General features: G+C 42.2%; 1 protein-coding gene across 2 annotated transcripts in view; it reads left to right on the forward strand.

Moving 5' to 3' along the window:
* DPP4 (dipeptidyl peptidase 4) overlaps positions 1-20,414 on the forward strand; it is an 82,150-nt gene that overhangs the window by 31,100 nt on the left and 30,636 nt on the right. For both annotated transcript variants that reach the window (XM_061135556.1, XM_061135557.1), the window contains exons 6-12: positions 90-142; positions 256-328; positions 1,181-1,301; positions 6,113-6,273; positions 7,729-7,841; positions 17,349-17,484; positions 19,516-19,560. In XM_061135556.1, the coding sequence (XP_060991539.1) occupies positions 90-142; positions 256-328; positions 1,181-1,301; positions 6,113-6,273; positions 7,729-7,841; positions 17,349-17,484; positions 19,516-19,560 (702 nt within the window). The remainder of the gene's footprint in view (positions 1-89; positions 143-255; positions 329-1,180; positions 1,302-6,112; positions 6,274-7,728; positions 7,842-17,348; positions 17,485-19,515; positions 19,561-20,414) is intronic.

Below are 20,414 nucleotides of genomic sequence, written 5' to 3' on the forward strand. Positions count from 1 at the left end.
TATGGCTTTATCTCTCACCTGGGCTTCTATAGCAAGTGGTCAAGCTATCAAGAATCACAGAAGCCTGAAATGTCTATTTTCTTTTGTAGCAATGGAGGCATTCCTACACAGCTTCCTATGACATTTATGACTTAAATAAAAGGTCAGTGACTTCCTCTCAAAATCAATTATGCTTCTCTAGTGTAATAATCAAAAAGAAAAGAAATTCTACTGTGATTTACCCACTTGGAAATGTTTCTTTTTATATTTTTCCAGGCAGTTAATTACAGAAGAGAGAATCCCAAACAACACACAGTGGATCACATGGTCACCAGTGGGTCATAAATTGGTTAGTAAGTCTCTCTTCTTAACAGGAAAATAATGGCTCAAATCTTTCATTTGCAGAGGCTCCTAACCCTGATACAAAGCAGATTCTGAGGAAGGCTGTAGTCACTATCACATAGAGTATTATTGCCTAAAATAATATTTTATTAGTCTAACAGGGTAAATATTAATACAATTCCTGAAAATTTCTGAACTACTGTTAGGAAATTGTTTATTTACTGGCAAATATGTTCATTAAACTCAAATTCTAACCCTGTTGTATTTTGCTTTTTGTTCTATTTTGTTAATTTTTTTTTAAACTTTCCCACTTTCTGTTAGTTCTTTGACTTTTTCTATGTCACTATAGATACACCTTCATGTTCTATAGTCTTTGGAGAATGTCAGAAGTCCTGAAGAATCTAAACAGGAAGACAGACTGTTTATCTGTAGTTGACTCTGGGCTTGCAGCTGCCTTCTCTCTACTCAGCTCCCCCACCCTACCCCACCCCCCCACCCCACCCCTCCAGCCACCCCCCCCAACACCCCCTGCCAAGAGAAATGCAAAGCACACATCATTCTATAGAATTGGACAGTCTTCTGGGATTTGCATACACTTTACTATTCAATAGCAGTGGTTGTGGGCTGCTTCTTTTTGGTAGATAAAGAGTGTGTTTAGGATTATTTGGGTATTATAGCATGTATACTTATACATTTAAGAACGTAAATGACTCTTCCTCCTGCTCAAACGGAATAATCTAAGGTAGTCATTCCACTTGCATACCAATATTATTTGAGGATAAAATAGTAGATAAATTTTTTAAACTCTAGGATAAAATATAACATGTTGTATATCCATCTTTTTTTCCAATCTTTCTAGGCATACGTTTGGAACAATGATATTTATGTGAAAAATGAACCAAATTCTCCAAGTCAGAGGATCACACAAACTGGGCAAAAAGATGTAATCTATAATGGAATAACTGACTGGGTTTATGAAGGTAAAGACGTTAAAACTTTTTCAAATCAGAAAATCTGTTCATATTTAAAAACAGTTAAACTTGTCTTTGAAAACAGGGAAATTCAATGGCATTCAAAATAAGTTATATTTTAAAAAAGTCATCAAATATCCTTTAGCACTCATGCACCAGGTATCTATCTCACAGACTAAGAATTTCTTCACAGTGAATGTTACTGCTACATCCTCACTGTCACTTCAATGCTCCCATTGTCTTTGCTCTGCTGCTATAATTGGCTTGTCTGTGTAGGTAGCGTTTCTGCTTTACTGGGGCATAGAAGTCTCCAGATTAACATCAGATGTTTCTCAAACCAAGCCTACCTAGCCCAGAAGTTACTAAGGAAAACTAAAAACTCCAGCAACATTCCAAAAGATGACAAAACATTGTCTGGAGGTTATGGAGCCCAGGGAAAAAACGTGCCTCTTTTATAGAGGATTTGGGTTCATTTGAACACAGACAAATTATCATTTCCTGTTTTTAAAGAAGAAAAAAAATAATTAGACTTAGGGGGAAAATGGGTTCAAATAACAGAACTGAAAAAGTTAAAAAGAATGATTCTTTCTTTTAGGGTAAAGAGTTTTATAAAATATTAGGAAAACAGTATTTGTGTCTCTAGTTGCCAAGGTAAAAAGGCATTTTGAGGCTATTCCAAACCCTTTACAAGATTGTATGATGTTTATTAAAGACTCATCCTTTTTTTTAACCTGCTATTTCTTCTCTACTTAAAAAAAGTTAGTTTTTATTCATGGCTCAATTTTGGTTCTTACCAGTTCAGGTTGAGTTCAATCAAATGGATAACTTTGTAAGAACAACAGAAAACACTTTAAAAGAAAAATAAATTCCCATGAACCAGAAACAAGTGTTAGATTAAAACTTACAATAAAATTTACTAACACTTGTCACTTAGATATTAAAAAGCATCTTTAACACTCGTTGGACAGCACAGCACAACCTCAGGATCCCCAGTGTGAGCTGGATAAAGAAATTCTCTTCCCAAAGCTCTGACCCACCCTTCCTTGGAACAGCTGGGTATCTCTAAGATGAAAACATCCCAACACTAAGATTCTTTCTAAGGTAGATAATAGCTGGAAGAAACTTGTTTTGCCCTGTTCGTGACTAAGCCATTCACAAGCAGAAGAACGGCTTCACAGTTCCAATGTGGGCTTGTCTTTAAAAATGGGACTTTACTGGGAAGACCCAAAGGGATCGGGCGGAGAGGGAGGTGGGAGGGGGGATCGGGATGGGGAATACATGTAAATCCATGGCTGATTCATGTCAATGTATGGCAAAAACCACTACAATATTGTAAAGTAATTGGCCTCAAACTAATAAAAATAAATGGAAAAAAAAAAAAAATGGGACTTTAGTCCCTACAGGGAAATTCCTACTATTGGTTTTGTACATTTACGAATACTCCATACTTAGAAAGAGCATACCTGTTTCTCCATATATCAGATCACTCTCCTGTTGGAGCCACCCTCTCCACTGCAACCGTGAAGACTTGTTGGGATCAAAAAAGTGCATTTGGAGAATCCATAGGTTCATTAGTAAAAGAACAAACAAAGCTGCAAGATCTAAACAGGGCCATGTGTTGCCTTGGGGAGGGACACTCACAGAAGAGCCTATAATCTGGAACTTGGGCCCCCTCCCCACCCTGGGTCCCCAAATAGCATTCTCTCTCAGTTTCTCTGTTTTTGCATTATTTCATGATTTTCTAGTTGATTATTATTTACTTTAGTTAATAAAGGGCTTCCCTGGTGGCTCAGATGATAAAGAATCTGCCTGCAATGTGGGAGACCTGGGTTCAATCCCTGGATTGGGAAGTTCCCCTGGAGAAGGGAATGGCTACCCACTCCAGTATTCTTGCCTGCACAATTACGTGGACATAGGAGCCTGTTGGGCTATATAGTACATGGGATCACAAAGAGTCAAAGACGACTGAGTAACTAACACTTCAACTTCAACCTCTTTCTTTTTTAATAGTCTATCTTCTAGGATGAAGTTAATTACATAACAGTCACTTTTGAGTATGAACATCATTTACCTGACCCAGAGATGAAAATGAAAATTTTGGTGAGAGCACAGATGAGAGGGGATAGGCAAGGAAATAATTTGGGAAGAAGAGCACTCCTTACCCCCTGAGGCAGTAGTGTTGACAAGGGGGTGTGTGATTCACGTGGGGTGCCAACCACTGACAAGTTGCTATGCCAGGTGCTGGGGAAACAGACACAAATGCTACTCAACTGCTGCTCCCAGAGAGAGACAAAGAACCCAGCAAGTAATTGTCATGGAGCAAATGAGATATCCAGTTAGAGGGAGGAAACTAGGTCCCAGTGGTGCCTAAGGAAACTCAGAGTGGCATGATGGGAGTTGTGGTGGGATGGGAGGTATCGCAGGATGGTGTGTTAGGGGGTGCTCACAAGCAGTTCAGGTAGGGCTGGAAATCTTTTCTTTCCTTCATTGTTCTTCTTTCTCCCTACCCTTGATCCCTGTATTCTTAGAACTTTGAGTTTGATCAGAGTAGTTTTATAATAATGGTTTTGACACATCATTGTTATGGAAAAATGTGTTCGGTATTCCCCTAAGTCAGAAAGAGACAATAAATACCATATGATATCACTTACATGTGGAATCTAAATATGACTCAGATGAACTTATCTATGAAACAGAAACAGACTCACAGACATAGAGAATAGACTTGTGGTTGCCAAAGTTGGGGTGGGGGCGGGGAGGAATGGACTGGGAGTTTGGGCTTAGCAGATACAAACTATTATATACAGAATGGATAAACAACAATATCTTCGTGTATAGCATAGGAAATTATATTCAATATCCTGTGATAAACCATAATAGAAAAGAAAAATAAAGAATGAAAGAGAGAAAGGAGGAGTTCAGTATTCTAAACAACTACTAATTCAAAGCATTTAACTCTACCTGCCACCTGTACTTAAAAGTGACTTTACAAACCATTACCTTGCTGTCAATGTATTCATTTTATGTAATTCCATCTTGATCTGAGATTAGAAACAATGAGTAGAAGCCACAGGGAATGAGACATCGATTTGGTATATTAAGACGTTTTTAGTGGGAAAGCCCCTTAGTTTGGAGTCACAAGGCCTGTGTTCTTGTCTCTGGCAATTCACTCACTCTCTCTAAACCTTAGCTGTCCTCTCAGTAAAATAGTCTATGAATAGAGTCACCTAGGGTTCAATTAGATAAGTGTTTTATAAATTCTAAATTGCTGCATAAGTGTGACTCAGTGATATAGGTATAAAGGAGTCAAAGGAGGAACAAGCTGCCTGATCAAGCAGAAGGTTTTCTGTTACTAGACATGCTGAAATCAGCAGGAATGAACAGTGGAACTTGAATTCCAAAGAGAAAAATCTGGATTTATTCTTGATTCTAGCAACTATGGGTCATGTGCTCCCAAGTAAATGACTTACTGTCTTTAAGCCTGCCTACTTTGCTTTGCTCACCTGCACAATGAATTATTATGAGGATTAAGTGAAATAATAGATGTCAGATATCAGTGTCTGGTGCATGGAGAGAAGACCTCAAATGTCAGCTGCTCATCCTTATAACGATTATATTTTATCATTATTATTATTATTCCTGTAACTACTACTGCGATTATCACTGTTATTGAAAATAAGCATCTGGAAAATAAACTTTTGTCAGGAGGCTGTGAAAATCAGAAAAGTGGGATAAAATGATTTCCTAATTCTAAGATTCAAGTTTTTATGCTTTTGCTTTTACCTTTACACTCACAGCAGAATATGAAATGTGTAGATTAACTCTGCATAAAGGACTAGAAGGTTCCATCAAATCCACTTGAATCCTCTCTTCCCAGTTGATGAAAGAGGTTTTGGCATTTTAAGAGCCAGAGATTGGAAGTCCCATGAATTGACTCCATAATAAACACAGGAAAGAGCTACCTTTGCTAGAGATTGAGGATGAGTCCAACATTGTTCAGGAAAGCAAAACCTTTCCTTTCATTTGCCTCTGTCCTTGACCTCTTCCCCCATCAGCTGATATACCAGTGCATGTGTGATAAGTCACTTCAGTAGTGTCTAACTCTCTGCAACACGATGGACTGCAGCCCATCAGACTCCTCAGTCCATGGGATTCTCCAGGCAAGAATACTGGAGTGGGTTGCCATTTCCAACTCCAGGGGATCTTCCCGACCTAGAAATCAAACCCATGTCTCTTACCCCTTAGAGGAAGGTGTTAATCTAAGAGAGTTCTCAGTTTCTAGACTAGGCAAAGGAGGGGCTCCTTGATAGGAGTCTCATGGAGCTTCCTGCCATTCTAAATCCATCCTTCCCACATCTTTCATGCCAAGAGGAGTAAACTCTGGGCACCATGTTGGTTTGATAGCCTGGAGCCACACACCACCCACCGGTACCCTGCAGAATCAGTACAAACTGTTGACTGTTTGAAAATTAGAAAGGAGAATCAGCCCCTTATGTGAGATTTACTTTTCGTATGTTTTGTGGCATAAATTTAGAGGATTATAAGATAAAGAAAAAATGTAGAGTTTATATTAAATATTGTGTGCTAAAATATTCAAAAATGGTCCAGCGGGTTACTTATTTTTACAATCCAGCTCTATCCTTGAAGATTTTATTTTTATTCATTTGTATTACTCTGATTTTGGAAGCCCAGCAAATGCAAAGTGGTTCATTAGTTGAACTCTACTGTAATTACTAAAGCTAATGAGAACAATATTTTGAATGCCAAAGCCAATTTATCAGTTACTTCTTGTAACAGAACAATTTCTGCCTTTTTTTCAGAGGAAGTCTTCAGTACTTATTCCGCTCTGTGGTGGTCTCCAAACGGCACTTTTTTAGCATATGCCCAATTTAACGACACAGAAGTCCCGCTGATTGAATACTCCTTCTACTCCGATGAGTCACTGCAATACCCAAAGACCGTGAAGATTCCATATCCAAAGGTCTGTGCTCTGTTCATATAGCGGTTCCGTGATTTGATGGGAAGAGAATGGTTTCATTTAATCCTTCCCTGCTAATGAAAATATTGTCAGTCTCTCTTCAACAGCTTGCTGTGATTACTCTTGCTGAAGTCAACAGCATCTGGCAATTTTAAAGTATTTTTATTATCCCAGGAAAGAGTGTGATTTAAGGTTTTGTAATTTCTCCAAAAACTTTGAGGAATGACAAGCCGAAAAAGATGGGGAAAATGCTTTTGAAAGAAGCAGAGGGAATGAAAATATTTGAATGGAGGAAAAGAGAGGCTGTAATTGAATCAGAAGCTCATCTCATTTGCAGAAGTTGGATTGTGCCCTAGATAAAGTTGAAAAGCATGCTTATATATCAGGTTGTATTACTAACTAACAGATACATGACTAGTTTTAGTAGTTCTGTGATAAATTTGGCATTGATGTAAATTTCACACGTCCCACATTTGGAATAATAGTGTCATGTCTTGGTTTTCAAGACTGTTTCTCTCTCCAGGATGCATGTTTATAAAAACTGAAGAGCTTTATTAAGCCAAGGAAGAGGGAGATTTAGGGAAGGACCAGGATTTTTCACTAGTGTCATAAAAATAGTGGCCACACTATTTTTTTTATAGGAAAATCTAATAGTGAAGTGTTTTTGCTGTGAGCAATTTGGGGAAAGGGATTTTTATTTTTACCAACTCACTGTTCAATTTGGTTTATGAAGAGCTGCCATTTTAGGAAGACAGAGGAAGTTAAAAGGAAAAAAAATCAGAGACTAAATACGGAAATGTATTTTCAGTGGAATGTTATTTTCTGAAGAGTAAACTGGCAAAAAAAAAAAAACACCATAGAACCTTCTCACTAAAAATATCGTATTATTTCTAATTTGTCAATTGAAAAATCTGTGTGTATATATAAAATAATTTTATAGATTTCTGTCACAATATTGACTGTAAAGCTCCAAAGTAGTGAACCTGAATTTGCAGTGGAAATATTGGCTTCCTAATTAGCATTTTGGCTCTGGGCTCAGGTGAGTTAATTTTACTAGTGGATTGTATCTTTGGCTGAACCCAGGTATTCTTGCTAGTGGTTAGCCATCAATCTTCTTGTTTTCTGGGGTCAGGATATATTTACAGATTAAAATAATTGATTTTAACAAGTTTATCCTTTTTTGCTTGAAGTACATATGAACATTATGAAGTACATAAATGAATTATGAACATTCATTATTTAAACGGGAGCCGTTTATGTATTTCTGCCTGAATGTGAGAAGGTTGCATGTCATGACTCTCCTTTAAGTTTATTTTATCTATATTAAATTGTTTAAGAGTGTCTGGTTATAATTTTAGGGTCATAATTTAGCCATTTTTGTATAATTTTAAACTTGTGCAATGATATTATATATATATTTTTTAATTAATACCAGTTCCGTGATTGTTTTTTTCCTAGGCAGGAGCTGTGAATCCAACTGTAAAGTTCTTTGTTGTAGATATCAGCAGTCTCAGCCCGAACGTTAGTGCAACTTCCAAACAAATTGTTCCTCCTGGTTCTATGTTAATAGGGTAAGACTCTTGACCCAAATGCTCATGCTGTAAACAATTCCTCAGTTCTCAGGGAGAACACTTTCAAAATGAATGACAGAATCAATGGCAGCATCTCATGGTGTCACTTGGCCTGGCCCATCATTCATTCTTCCATTCAACTATTCTGTTGGGCTCTACCCCATAGGCCTACAAGGCCTGCACTTGCCCACATTTAAGAAGAAGGACAGAGCCCAGTGTCAGCAACAGAGACATCAGTGGTTTAATGGATGGGGGATCTACATGTCTGAAGCAAGGTCCTGGAGCAACATCTCACCATGTGCTCTGGTGACATGACAGGATGTGGCAGCAGGCTTTGCTCCCAGAGGGGAAGGGGAGACTGCCAGTTATAGGAGGAACTGTGGCAGCTTGGCTTATTAGTTACCATGGAAACCAGCAGAGGGGCATGCCCCTCACCGCCCCTTTGATAAGAACAGTCACTAGCTGGGGCTTGGAGCAAGCAGGTAGGAATGTCAGTCAGGTGAGTAGGGTGTACGTGGAGCAGGCTCTGGTCCAGCAGGAGATGCACAGAGAGCGAGAGAACAGCCATCTTGGGTGGCCTGACCCTACACACTCTTCACCTGAGTACAAACTTCAAGTCTTTATGCTGGACAGGGCTCTAGGGGTGGGCTTGCAGAATGAATAGAGCAGTCAGAGTCTCTGGTATCGTGGAGCCTACACTCAAGGTGGGGGAGACAAACAACCAAGTAAACAAATAAGGTTACATCATATGAGGCAGTGAAATGTGAAGACAATCAAAGGAGGGCAGATGCGATGGTGATGGTGGGGGGAGGTCAGGGAAGATCTCTCTAATAAGATGCCTGTGAGAAGTGATGTGAAGGAAGAGGGGGAGATCCTGCCACATGGAGAGTTGGGGGAGCAGTAGCCAAGCAGAGGAAGAGCAGGTGCAAAGTCCCTACAGAGGGAGCATGCATGGTACCAAAGAGGCCCTGCAAGGAGCCACAGATTCCAGAGCATCTGAGTAGAGAGGGGAGTATGGGAGGAAGGTCAGGTCACATGAGTCTTTGCAGGGCCTGGTAAGACCTAGACAAATTCAGGGAAACTGTGGATTAATTTTAGGGACCACCACCACCCCGTGATACTGATGTGTCTCAAGATGTCACTTGCTTGAATAATCCTTGGTGGTTTGAAATTCTCTGCTGCTGCTGCTAAGTTGCTTCAGTTGTGTCCAACCCTGTGCGACCCCACAGACGGCAGCCCATCAAGCTCTGCTGTCCCTGGGATTCTCCAGGCAAGAACACTGGAGTGGGTTGCCATTTCCTTCTCCAGTGCATGAAAGTGAAAAGTGAAAGTGAAGTTGCTCAGTTGTGTTTGACCCTTCACAACCCCATGGACTGCAGCCTACCAGCCTCCATTCATGGGATAGGCAAGAGTACTGGAGTGGGTTGCCATTGCCTATCCATTGAAATTCTCTGCCTTTCCATTATTTTCCTATAAACACTAAATTGCATGACACTTTTGGCTATTAGGTTGCTGTCTATTTTCCATTACTTATGTTGGTTTTGTCATTGCTTCTAAATGATGACTAGCATCTATTGAACACTCTCTATGTACCAGACTCAGAGCATTACATGCTTTATTTTATTAGTCTTTAAGTAATTCTTTCCGATAATAATAATTATTATTTTTAAATTTTATTTATTTATTTATTTTTGGCTGTGCTGTGTCTTTGTTGCTGTGCACAGGCTTTTTCTCCAGTTGCAGCGAGCGGGGTCTAGTCTCTAGTTGCAGTGCTTGGGCTTCTCATTTCAGTAACTTCTCTTGTTGCGGCGCACGGGCTCTATAGGTGCTCAGGCTTCGGTAGTTGCAGCCCAACAGCTTGGTAATTGAGTCTTGTAGTTTCTAGAGCACAAGCTCAATAGTTGTGGTGCTCAAGCTTAGTTGCTCCGTGACATGTGGGATCTTCCCAGACCAGTGATTGAATCTGTGTCTCCTGCATTGGCAGGTGGATTCCTTACCACTGAGCCACCAGGGAAGTCCTCCAGTAGTTATTATTATATGCCAGATACAGGTAAGAAAATGAAGTCTAGAGGTTAGAAAAGGACCCAGTAGGAGTCTGTATTCAAACCTTTCTGACTTGAAAGAAAGACCTGGTAAGCACTCTGCGAGGTGCCTCTCCCTCTGTGTGGATTCAGCTGGTGTCCTCAGATGCCTGAAGTTATTATCAGAGCAATATGAAAGCATCTTCCTGTTCAGGGTTGCACTGACTATAGCAGGCAAGCTGGAGGCTTTGCTCTATTGTTATTAATTCATTCACTTGCTTAGAAAAGATCTGTATTAACCTATTTATTCTGAGGGAAAGTTAATTATCAATTAAAACATTTTTTTTTCCCTGAATTTGTCCAAGGATGTATAAATTTACCTGGAGGTTCTAAAATCTGCTGTTTGATCCCCTCCAGCCATCTCTCCCATCAACATTGATTAAGCACTCACTGTTTACACTCATGGATGTCATAGGAGTGAGTCTGCCTTCCAACACTTATGATGGGGTGGAGGATATAAACCATGTCAATAAATGACTCCCAGAACGCCTATGACAGAGGCATAAACAAAAGTCAGGAGGCACTCTGAGGAGGTGGAGATGGGTTTTCCATGACCCTGGGGATCAAAGACCCTGCTCATCTTGGAGAATGAGCAGATTGGACAGGGCATGATGGGGAGGAAGAGCGTTGGAGTAGAAGGATGGCTGAGCACGCGAAAGCTCAGGACTGCCCAGGAAGGGGCTTTGGACCTTACAGATGGTTTTAAGGACCCAGCAACCTTGGTGCAAGTGAGATAAAACACAGAGGTGTGGTGGTGCAAATAAGCAAATGGCAGGCGGCTGCTTGGGTTACAGGCCCAGTCCCCGTGCCCTCTCCTTCCCCTAGGAGTCTCAGAAGAGCAGAGCCTATTGTTGCTCCAGAGACACTCAGAATACCAGTGTGAGGCACAGATGAGAGATCTGAGGCTGAAAGAGGTAAATACATTTGCTCAAGGTCACATAGCAAGTTAGCTTGGGAGCTGGGGATAGGACAGCGGCCCCTGTCTGCCAGCCAGAGTGGATACTGTAATTAAGATGTACTGGGCGGGGATTGTGCTGGGTGCTCTGCTCACATTGTCTCATTTATTACCCATGTGCTGCTGTCTATGGTAGCATTTTCACGGCTATTTCCCAGATGAAGGGATGGCATTTCCCCACTTAGAAATCACTTTCTAAGGCCTACTTGTGAATTTCAGAGCTCAGGAAACTTAAGCCGTTTAAGGATTTGTTTTTCACCCTATATGAATGAATCCTTAAGTCTCTGTTCTTCATAGTTCTCTGTGCTGCTCTCACGGTGAGGGCTGCCTCACTCACTGTGGGTATTTTCTGTGGAATGTATTTCAACCAAAGAAGTGTGTTTGGAAATGCTACGGGACTGTGTTGTGTATGAAATTGCAAATCCAGCTCTGGTCTCTGTTAGCATCAGTACAGCTGCAGCTTTTCTAAAACCAGGCTTGAGTTCCCCTCTGGTGAAAAATATTCTAGTACACAGTGATGCTCCATTTTCTGGCCTCCTGGGAAGATCAGCAGGGTCAAGTTCATCCAGGCAACTTTTGCCTCTTCAGCTGCCTCTTGGCCTCTATGGTGTCACATGGTAATTCACTCACTCCCAGAGTGAGGCCCCCCTCTGCCCACGCCCATCACTGAGTTTCTCTCTAGGCCTCATCCTTTCATCATAGAGCTCCCAGCAGCTGAAATCCTACAGGAAGATAAGGCTCGTTTGTTAGATGGGGCTCCTTTGACAACCAGTGAGAACCAGCACTCCTGCAGTGGCTGCCCTCAATGAATTAAAAGTTCAAGTTGATCAGATTAAACTGTTCATTTGCATTGACTGCCTGGGTTGGGAATTTTTTTTCTTTATTTCTTATTTATTTATTTATCTTTGATTGTGCTGGATCTTTGTTCAGTGTTGCGGCAAATGGGGTCTCCTCTTGGTAGTGGTGTGCGGGCTTCTCATTGCAGTGGTTTCTCTTGTTGCTGAGACAGGCTCCGTAGTTGTGCATGGGCTTAGTTGCTCCTCTGCATGTGAGATCCCCCCAGACCAGGGAATCAAACCCGAGTCCCCTGCATTGACAGGCAGGTCTGCACCACCAGGTAAGTCCTGTGTTGGGAACTTGAAAGCTCAAAATATTTGGGAGAAAATAGCAGATAATGTAAAATCTTAAGTCTCCTAACTTTTACTTAGAGAAGTGCTTCACATGACTGGATTGACACAGGACAAGTTTATAGGTAAGGGTTGGGCCAATCCTACAATAATATCTCCAGTACCTTGAAGGGGGGCTTCCTGGGTGGTGCTAGTGGTAAAGAACCTGCCTGCCAATGCAGGAGACATAAGAGATGTGAGTTCGATTCCCTGGAGGAGGGCGTGGCAACCCACTACAGTATTCATCCCTGGTGAATCCCATGGACAGAGGAGCCTGGCGGGTTACGGTCTGCAGGATCACATAGAATCGTACATGACTGAAGTGACTTAGCACGTATGTACCTTGAAGGGTGCCTGGGACATAGCAAGTGCCTAATCAATACACGTAGAATAAGTGAATAGATAAGTTCGTGTATAGATGGATGGTTGAGGTGACTTTGTCTTGGGGGGATAGGAGTTTATACAGCCAGTGCGAAAAGACGGCCTTCACAATAAACTTGCATGGCAATCCCTCCTTTCCGTCTCCTCCCAGCCCTCTGAAAATTCTGTGACCTGAAACTAGAGGATTAGGAATAGCCTATTTTACTTCTGAATGACTCTTGGGCCCCAAAACACCCAGCTTGTGACCAGCCTCACTCCATTCTCTCTGCTCTGGAAGGACACAGTAGATAAAGCCTTTTTATGTCTCCTCTGAACAGCTGATGACCCTTGTTCTATAAAGTGGGGACCTTCAGGGTCTAAGATTTACACTCTGGAGGTCAGTGAACTGGACTGAAATATGCTGCAAGGTATGCAAGAAAGGAGGCACTTTAGGAGTTCACATGCCTTGGGCTCTGCATCCCTCAGCTCTGCTCCATCTCACCTCCATCATTCTGGTCCTCAGCAATCTGTCAGTGGACCCGGGAGGGCTGGCATTGCTGTCAGAGCAGAGGGGGGCATGGAACCTATGGCTAGTGCTGGCAGGATGCCCGCTTCAGTGATTCACTGAATTAATCACTCCACCACCTACAGTTGCTTTTAGTGTTGTTGTTCAGTCACTAAGTCGTGTCGTACTCTTTGCAACCTCATGGACTGAAGCACACTAGGCTTCCCTGTCCCTCATCATCTCCCGGAGCTTGTTCAAACTCATGTCCATTAAGTCAGTGATGTCATCCAACCATCTCATCCTCTGTGGTTGCCTTCTCCTCCTGCCCTCAATCTTTTCTAGTATCAGGGTCTTTGCTCTTAGAAGTGGTATTCTTTCCAATATTCTTTCCAGTTAATAATAAGTACTTTATTTTAAGTATGTTTAACATACAAAAACAAACATTTACACAAATTAGGGGAATTATTATCACACAACAGACCTTTATTACATGCTTCCTCTTTGAACGGCAACAGCCACTTTACAAAGGGATTCCCTGTCATGTGCTTTCAAAGGCAAGTCTCTCCTTACACATTTAAATAGGATTTGCTTTGTAATATTCAGTTATTCCACCTATACTCACTCTTGAGGAATAAATAAATTTCATAGAGTGAGGAGTTTTATCCAGAAAAGAATTAAGAGAGTGAAACGAATCAGCAATGTTTACCAGAGGGATGGGTGGAGGGTCTACTGAGGGAATGACTAGGAGCAGGAAATCTGAAGCCAACTGCTTATTTTTAATCCTGACTCCAGTCCTGTTCAGCGGATGACCTTGGATGAATTACCTAACCTCTCTATGCTTCTGTTTATTTGTCTGCAAAACAAGAACTCGGACGTTCCTCCCTCATAAGGTGGTCATGAGTTTTATGTCAGCACTTACACCAGTTCCTGGCACAGAGTGGACTCCACATGGGTTTGAGCTCTCCTTGTGTCCAGGAATTACTTCACTGCTTTAGTATTAAACTCAACTGTATTCCTCTTAGACTAATTCTGTTCCAGAAGTCACAAGAGCTGGTTGAATCACCATGTCTAACCTGGGATAGGCAGTCAGCAGCTCATGGGGATACCGGGCTGCCTGTCCAGTGCCTGGTCACTCTTCCACCCCTCCCCCAGCCACTATGACCAGCCTGTTTTTACAGAATGCAGTTGGCACCAAGGGCAAAGTGTAGTTGATGATCCCACTTGTTGGATTCTTCTGACCTTGAGCGGGGACTTAAATCTTCCTGTAAAAAGTACAATTAAGCCATTGGTTTCCTTATGTCTTTTTCATGACTCACTGACATCCTGGCCTGGCATGATCATACATCAGGGGTGGATTATGCACCCTCATTCCGTCTCCCCTCAATTCCAAATCTTAAAGAGAAACTGTGATTAAAGAGAAGTGTGTTTATAGGTGAATTCAGAATTTACGGTCCGCTCCACTTGTGAACCACATTTATGGAGCCCTCACAGGGTACAGAGTACATCTTGGGCTATGGAGAGTGACAAAGGTAGTTGAAGATACAGGTTCAGGAACCTTTGATCTAGAAACAGGCAGGGAAGATGCCAGATGCATGTGAGTTTCCTGGCAGACTTCCCAAATTCTGTTGCTCAATGTTTTCAAACGGAGAAAAAATTTTATATGTCTGACTGCTGAACCTGAAGCATAATTTATGGCTTTCAGTAGATAAATTTATAGTACCAGGAGACCCACTAATCATGTTAAAGGGTTTTCTTCCACCTCACCTGCCCCTTACTCCTACCAGGCCACTTTGGAAAAGAGGAAGGCTATTTATTTCTGGAGTCCACCATCCTTATTGATGCCCATGGAACCCCTGGAAAATGTGTGCATGTGTGTGGGGAAGCTTTTTCTCTCTAGAGAGAGGTACATGATTTTCATCCAGTTTACAAAGGGGTTTTGACTTAAAACAGTAAAAACTACTGGTACAGAACCAGGGGTAGCACCCCCGGGGCCTGCCGGCCTAATCCAGCCCCCACCCATTTTTGGATGATCCCACAAGTAAGAACAGTTTTCACATTTTTGAATGGTTGGGAAGAAAAACCATTAGAAGAATTATACTTCCTGACACGTGAAATTTACATGAACTCCACATCTCAGCCGCTCCTTGTTGGCACACACCTACACTCATCCCTTACATATTGTCTCTGGCTGCTTTCTGCTGCCAAGGTAGAGCTGAGCCATTGTGAAATAGAGCTTGTAGCCCCAAAACTTGGAAATATTTACTGGCTGGCCCTTTCCTGAAAAAATTTTCTGACCCCTGGTCTAGAAAGTTAATTTCAAAAATTTTTGTTTTCTATCTTGCGCTTCATTCTTCCATTCCCTTTACAAGTATTTATTCCCTACCCCCAGGAAGATAGATTTGCCTTTCCATTTTCTCATTTAATTCCACTGCCTTGGGCTCAGTGCAGTAGAGTTTGATGAGATGCCTTCACTCCTGGGTCAGCGGAAGCAGCATTCAGCTTCTCAGACTCCGCGGCCTGGAGGTTTGGATACATGGCACAAGACCTGTGATAGCCATGTAGAAGGAAAGGTCTTCAAAAAAGCTTCATGGGCAGGGGATATTTAAGAAAACCCTGAATGGCTCAGTGGTAAAGTAGTTGCCTGCCAATTCAGGAGACGTGACTTCGATCCCTGGGTCAGATGATTCCCTGGAGAAGGAAATGGCAACCCACTCCAGTATTCTTGCCTGGAGAATCCCATGGACAGGGGAGCCTGGTGGGTTATAGTTCATGGGGGTCACAAAAGAGTCAGACACAACTGAACAACAGTGACAACTAAGGAAGTTCAAGCATGTCTATCGTTTCAGACTGAAGGGCAGGTTCACCAAGCCGGGAAACCTCATAGGGTGCTCGTGGCACACCAGCCGTGCAGACTGGAAAAGGGTGCAGTTCTTAATAAGCGAGAGAAAGGACTGAAGTAGAGAGGAGTCTCCGTGTGAGTGTGGTGCTGCTGGGTGACGCGCTCTAGTCTTCTTCCAGCGCCTGCCACCTGCAGCGGGGACAGCCTGGAGGCCCGGGTACCGCTGGGCACATTAACACAGTGAGTGATCCGCGCCATAAGGGTAAAGGATTTAAAGTGCTTTATCTAACACCTGGTCCATCCTACGTGCTTGATAAATGTTTGTTGTTTGATTTAGTGTCTGTGAAGGGAGCAGAGACTGGAAGTGATGATTAATTCTGAGGAAGGACAGAGCTATTTAGGTCATGAGGATGGGACAGGATTACCCCATCTGTTCAGTGCCACATTCCACAGAATTTTAGGGAGTGCCTGTTTTGTGCCAGGTAGGCCCTGGAGATACCCCGTGAACCCTCAGAGAGTTTGCAGTTAAGCAGGGGAGAGAGCCCAATAACAAGAGGAGGGGACAGGGACAGCCTGTGAAGTAAAGAAGGACCATTTTAGGGGAACAGATATGGCCATAGGGTCAGATGGGAAGGGGCTGGAAGAAAAGATTCCTTTGGAATCCTTGTGACAAAAGGAAACAAGGTTATTATCAGACACTGGACGAGAGTGATTTAAGAACAGTCATAAAAATCACACAAGGGTGTGGGAAGCAAATGGAATAACATAAATTATCCAAAGCAAATATTTAGGGAGGCTAGCAGAAAGGTAAATTATGAATTCCATGCATCTCACTATCACTCAAAATGTAATTCCAAAAATTCTTAAAGGTATGTGTTGGAGGAGGCTGCACTGCTTGAGATATCTCTGTTTGTATGAATTTATGCTAAAATAACAAAAGTTTCCTTAATTTCTTCACATGATTCATATTATGACACTTGAGAAAAGATTAGTATGATACAATGATTTGATTTTCAAAGTTTGCAGAGATAGGAGTCCATTTTTCTCCCCGCTTTGAAAATGAAGTTAAGAGAAAGGGGTCAGCTATAGTTTCTACCTACTAGCAGGAATTTTCTAGAGAAGCACACCAAATCATCAGTAAAGACTCAAATCTCAGCCAGAGTTTCTGGCTTCACTGTAATGCTCCTTCAAGACAGCAGAAAAGAGACAGGAAAAGGTCCCTCTTGATACCCCAGCACCACCAAAGGCCAGTTGAGGACTTGCAAAGTCCTTAGTCATGGTGTGAGTCACATATGCTACCCTGTGAGATGTTAGCTGCTTCTTCCTGTCAGATATATTTTCATTTCCATTCAGATTTAAGTTTCACTTTGTGCTTTAAGAAAGGGTAAAATGCTCTGGTGTTAAATGGTTTCAACAACTATTGAAAATTGTATTCCCATGAAGATTGATTTCATCGAGCAAAATGTCTATTTGTACCAAGGTCTGGAAATAGTTTCTCTCTCTCTTCCCTCCCCATCCTCCCTTCTTGCCTCCCCACCCTCCCTTCTTGCCTCCCTCCCTTCGTTCCATCCTTCTGTCCTTCCTTCCTTCCCTCCTTTCAGGGATCACTACTTGTGTGGCGTGACATGGGTAACAGAAGAAAGGATTTCTTTGCAGTGGCTCCGCAGGATTCAGAACTATTCGATCATGGATATCTGTGACTATGACAGGTCCACGGGAAGATGGATTTCCTCAGTGGTAAGGCTGAATTGGGATATTCTGCTTCCAAAGCTCCATGTGATCTGAGGGCTGTATGATAACAGGAAGAATGCTATCAGGAAATACAGTTTGAGTTTCTGTTCTTTCTCTGTGTCTGACCCTGAGGCAGTGAAGAAGTCTTGATTGACTTTTAGATACTTTGATAACCTGGTGGTACTTCTATTTCACCTTCTCTCACTACTCTGTTTTAGGTATGGTGACTATCACTTGGGATATGGGTGGTGGCTGGAAAACCATAAAATGGAATTTGATGTCAAAATTCACAAAGTCCAAGAAAACCATGGGCTGCAAGGTCAAGGAAACATGTTTCAATAGAGAAAACAGAGTATGCAGAGTAACTTGCTGAAATCTATGTTCAAGAAACAAAACAAGTATCAAGAGGTCACAAACCTATTATTAATAACCATCCTATGACTGTGACTACTTTTCAGCAGTAAACAGCTTTAGAAAGTAAATAGATAACTTCTGGGCTGACAGGGTTTCAACATTAAGGCAAGTGTTAATCCAACCTTGAAGTGCTGGGGGCCTTTCCAGCTCAGAGACCACAAGATTCAGCTCTTGGATCAAATTTAAAGCCCCTTAGGGATCAAGCCTCAGGAGGGGAAAGTCTGGGGGAGGTTTTCTGGTGTATACCAAGGACACCTCTATGAGCCCTTTTCTGGTAATGGGCTTGTGCCTATACACCTCCTCTCTCTGCTTCATTCTAGTTAGGCCCAGGGCAGAGTTGCCTCAGAAATCTTGGGCCCTATATCTTGATCCACTCATTCACATGTATATAGCAATCATTGAATATCTATTTTGTTCCAAGTTCTATGCATGGCTCTGGGTGGAAAAAAATATTAGGTAGCATGCCTGTCCCCAAAATGTTTATTTTCTAGTAGGGAATATTGTTACGAAGACGAATAATAATTACCATTACTGTGAACACTCACAGTAGCCAGACACCGCAGAAACAGGCTCAGTAACGGTAAGGAGCTTGCTTAGGTCACAGCGCCAGTCAGAATCTAAACTATAAAACCAAGCTCTTTGCTTCCTGTCAATTAAATCATCCCAATATCAGGATAGTGCTCTAAAAGTGTATATGCAAGGTACAAAGGAAATCTAGGGCAAAAGATAAAATCAACTTGATTAGGGACAGGCAGAGGGGGGTGGGAGGCGACACAGAGGAGACAAGAGCAGCCTGGAGTAAGCTGCCATATGCAGGGCACAGGATGGCATGTGGACCCTGTGAGCGGAAGCTGTGAGTCTGAGGTGAACAGCTTGGAGCCCACAGGGGCTGGGGATATATAGGACTAGGGGTTGAGGGAGAGCTGCAATGTTGCTGAGGTTTGAGGTATAGGCTAAGGCTTGGGTACCATTCTGAGGGGCTTGGCCTTACCCTGTAAGACACAGGGAGCTTACTTCAAGGTTTTAAATAGGAGAGGATCATAATGAGATAGAACCATCTGTTGCCTGATGAAGTCAGCTGCGGGTTTAGTGGAGTGGAAAGCAGATTGGAAGGAGAACAGAACAGCAGAGTCTATAACCAGGAGATCAGAGCGATGGACCTGGGAAACCCGACGGACACAAACTAAGGCAGTAGCAGTGGAGAAGGGCAAAAGAAGTCAAAAAACTAGAAGACAGGGGCTAAGGAGGTTCCTGTGAGAAGAGGGGGAGGCTGGAATGATTCCCAGGTCTCTGGTTTGGGCAAATGGTGCCACTAACCTGGAGAAGAATAAAGGAGTAAGAACAAGCTGGTGGGGATGGAGGAAAGATGAGGTAATCTTCAGTTCTGTACTCACTGAATTGAAAATGCTAGATGAGTTTTAGGGATGACGTACGAGTTACACTCCCAGGACAGAGCTCTAGGCAAGAGAGGTAAATGTTCTAATGTAGTTATGTGAAAGGTACTAACATAAATATAAATATGTGAATAGAGATAGCTTTCGTTTAAGTACAATAAATCTTATTGCCACCAATTGCAGCTAAAGATAGAATTCATATCTCATTTCTCTATTTTTCCCTCCCTAGGCACGGCAACACATTGAAATAAGTACCACTGGCTGGGTTGGAAGAGTAAGTTGTAAAAATTATGGATTTTTCTGTTCTGTGGATCAGATACTCAGAGCTATTTCATATGCAGATATAACAAACAAGGGCTCTATGTTATTTGTTATTAATAGAGATATTAGTTGACCTTTTCCTCATAATATTTAAATGCTCCCTCTAGAGAGACCTTTTTATAGAGCATATATAACATGTTCAGTTGAAAAAAAAGTAAAAGGACAACTGAAAATTCAAGAGAACAGCAGATAAAACAAAAGACATACTCTAGGCAAATTTCTAGCTCCCGGAAAGTTAAAAAACAACCGTTGCTGAGAGGCAGCCAAGATACCAAATGTCCTTGTTGACCTCATATTTGAAGTTAGGTACTTTGGAGGCAGAAAACACAGTTTTTGCCCACAGCCTGCACAAATGAAGAAGGAGACACTACTCTCTACTGCTGAATCGAGGTGGCATACACACCTCACCCGCTCTGCCCCTCTCTTTGGACGAATCATATGTGGGTTCATAGTTTATTATACCCTGAGACAGAACTTTATCCAAGAAAGCAGGGGCCCTCAGTGAGGTCCCCTGCCTCACACAACGCCTTGGTGGGGGCTCACTGGCCACACTGCTACAAGACCATGGAGTGAAGCAAACTGATGAAGGCGTTCCAGCCACTGTGGCAGTGTGAAAGAGGAAGATTGAATCACACCTAATTATTACAACCACTTCTATTCAGCCCCTTTATGAGAGAAACAAAGTGACATTAAAAAACATAAAAATTCCTTCTCTCTCAGAGCACAGAGGTGCGGCCCCCTGGTCCAGGAACACAGCCCTTCCAGCTGGGCTCAGAGCCCCCGCCCCCGAGCATTCACACGTCCTTT

This window comes from Dama dama, chromosome 33, assembly GCF_033118175.1.
Source record: "Dama dama isolate Ldn47 chromosome 33, ASM3311817v1, whole genome shotgun sequence".
Classification (NCBI taxonomy): domain Eukaryota; kingdom Metazoa; phylum Chordata; class Mammalia; order Artiodactyla; family Cervidae; genus Dama; species Dama dama.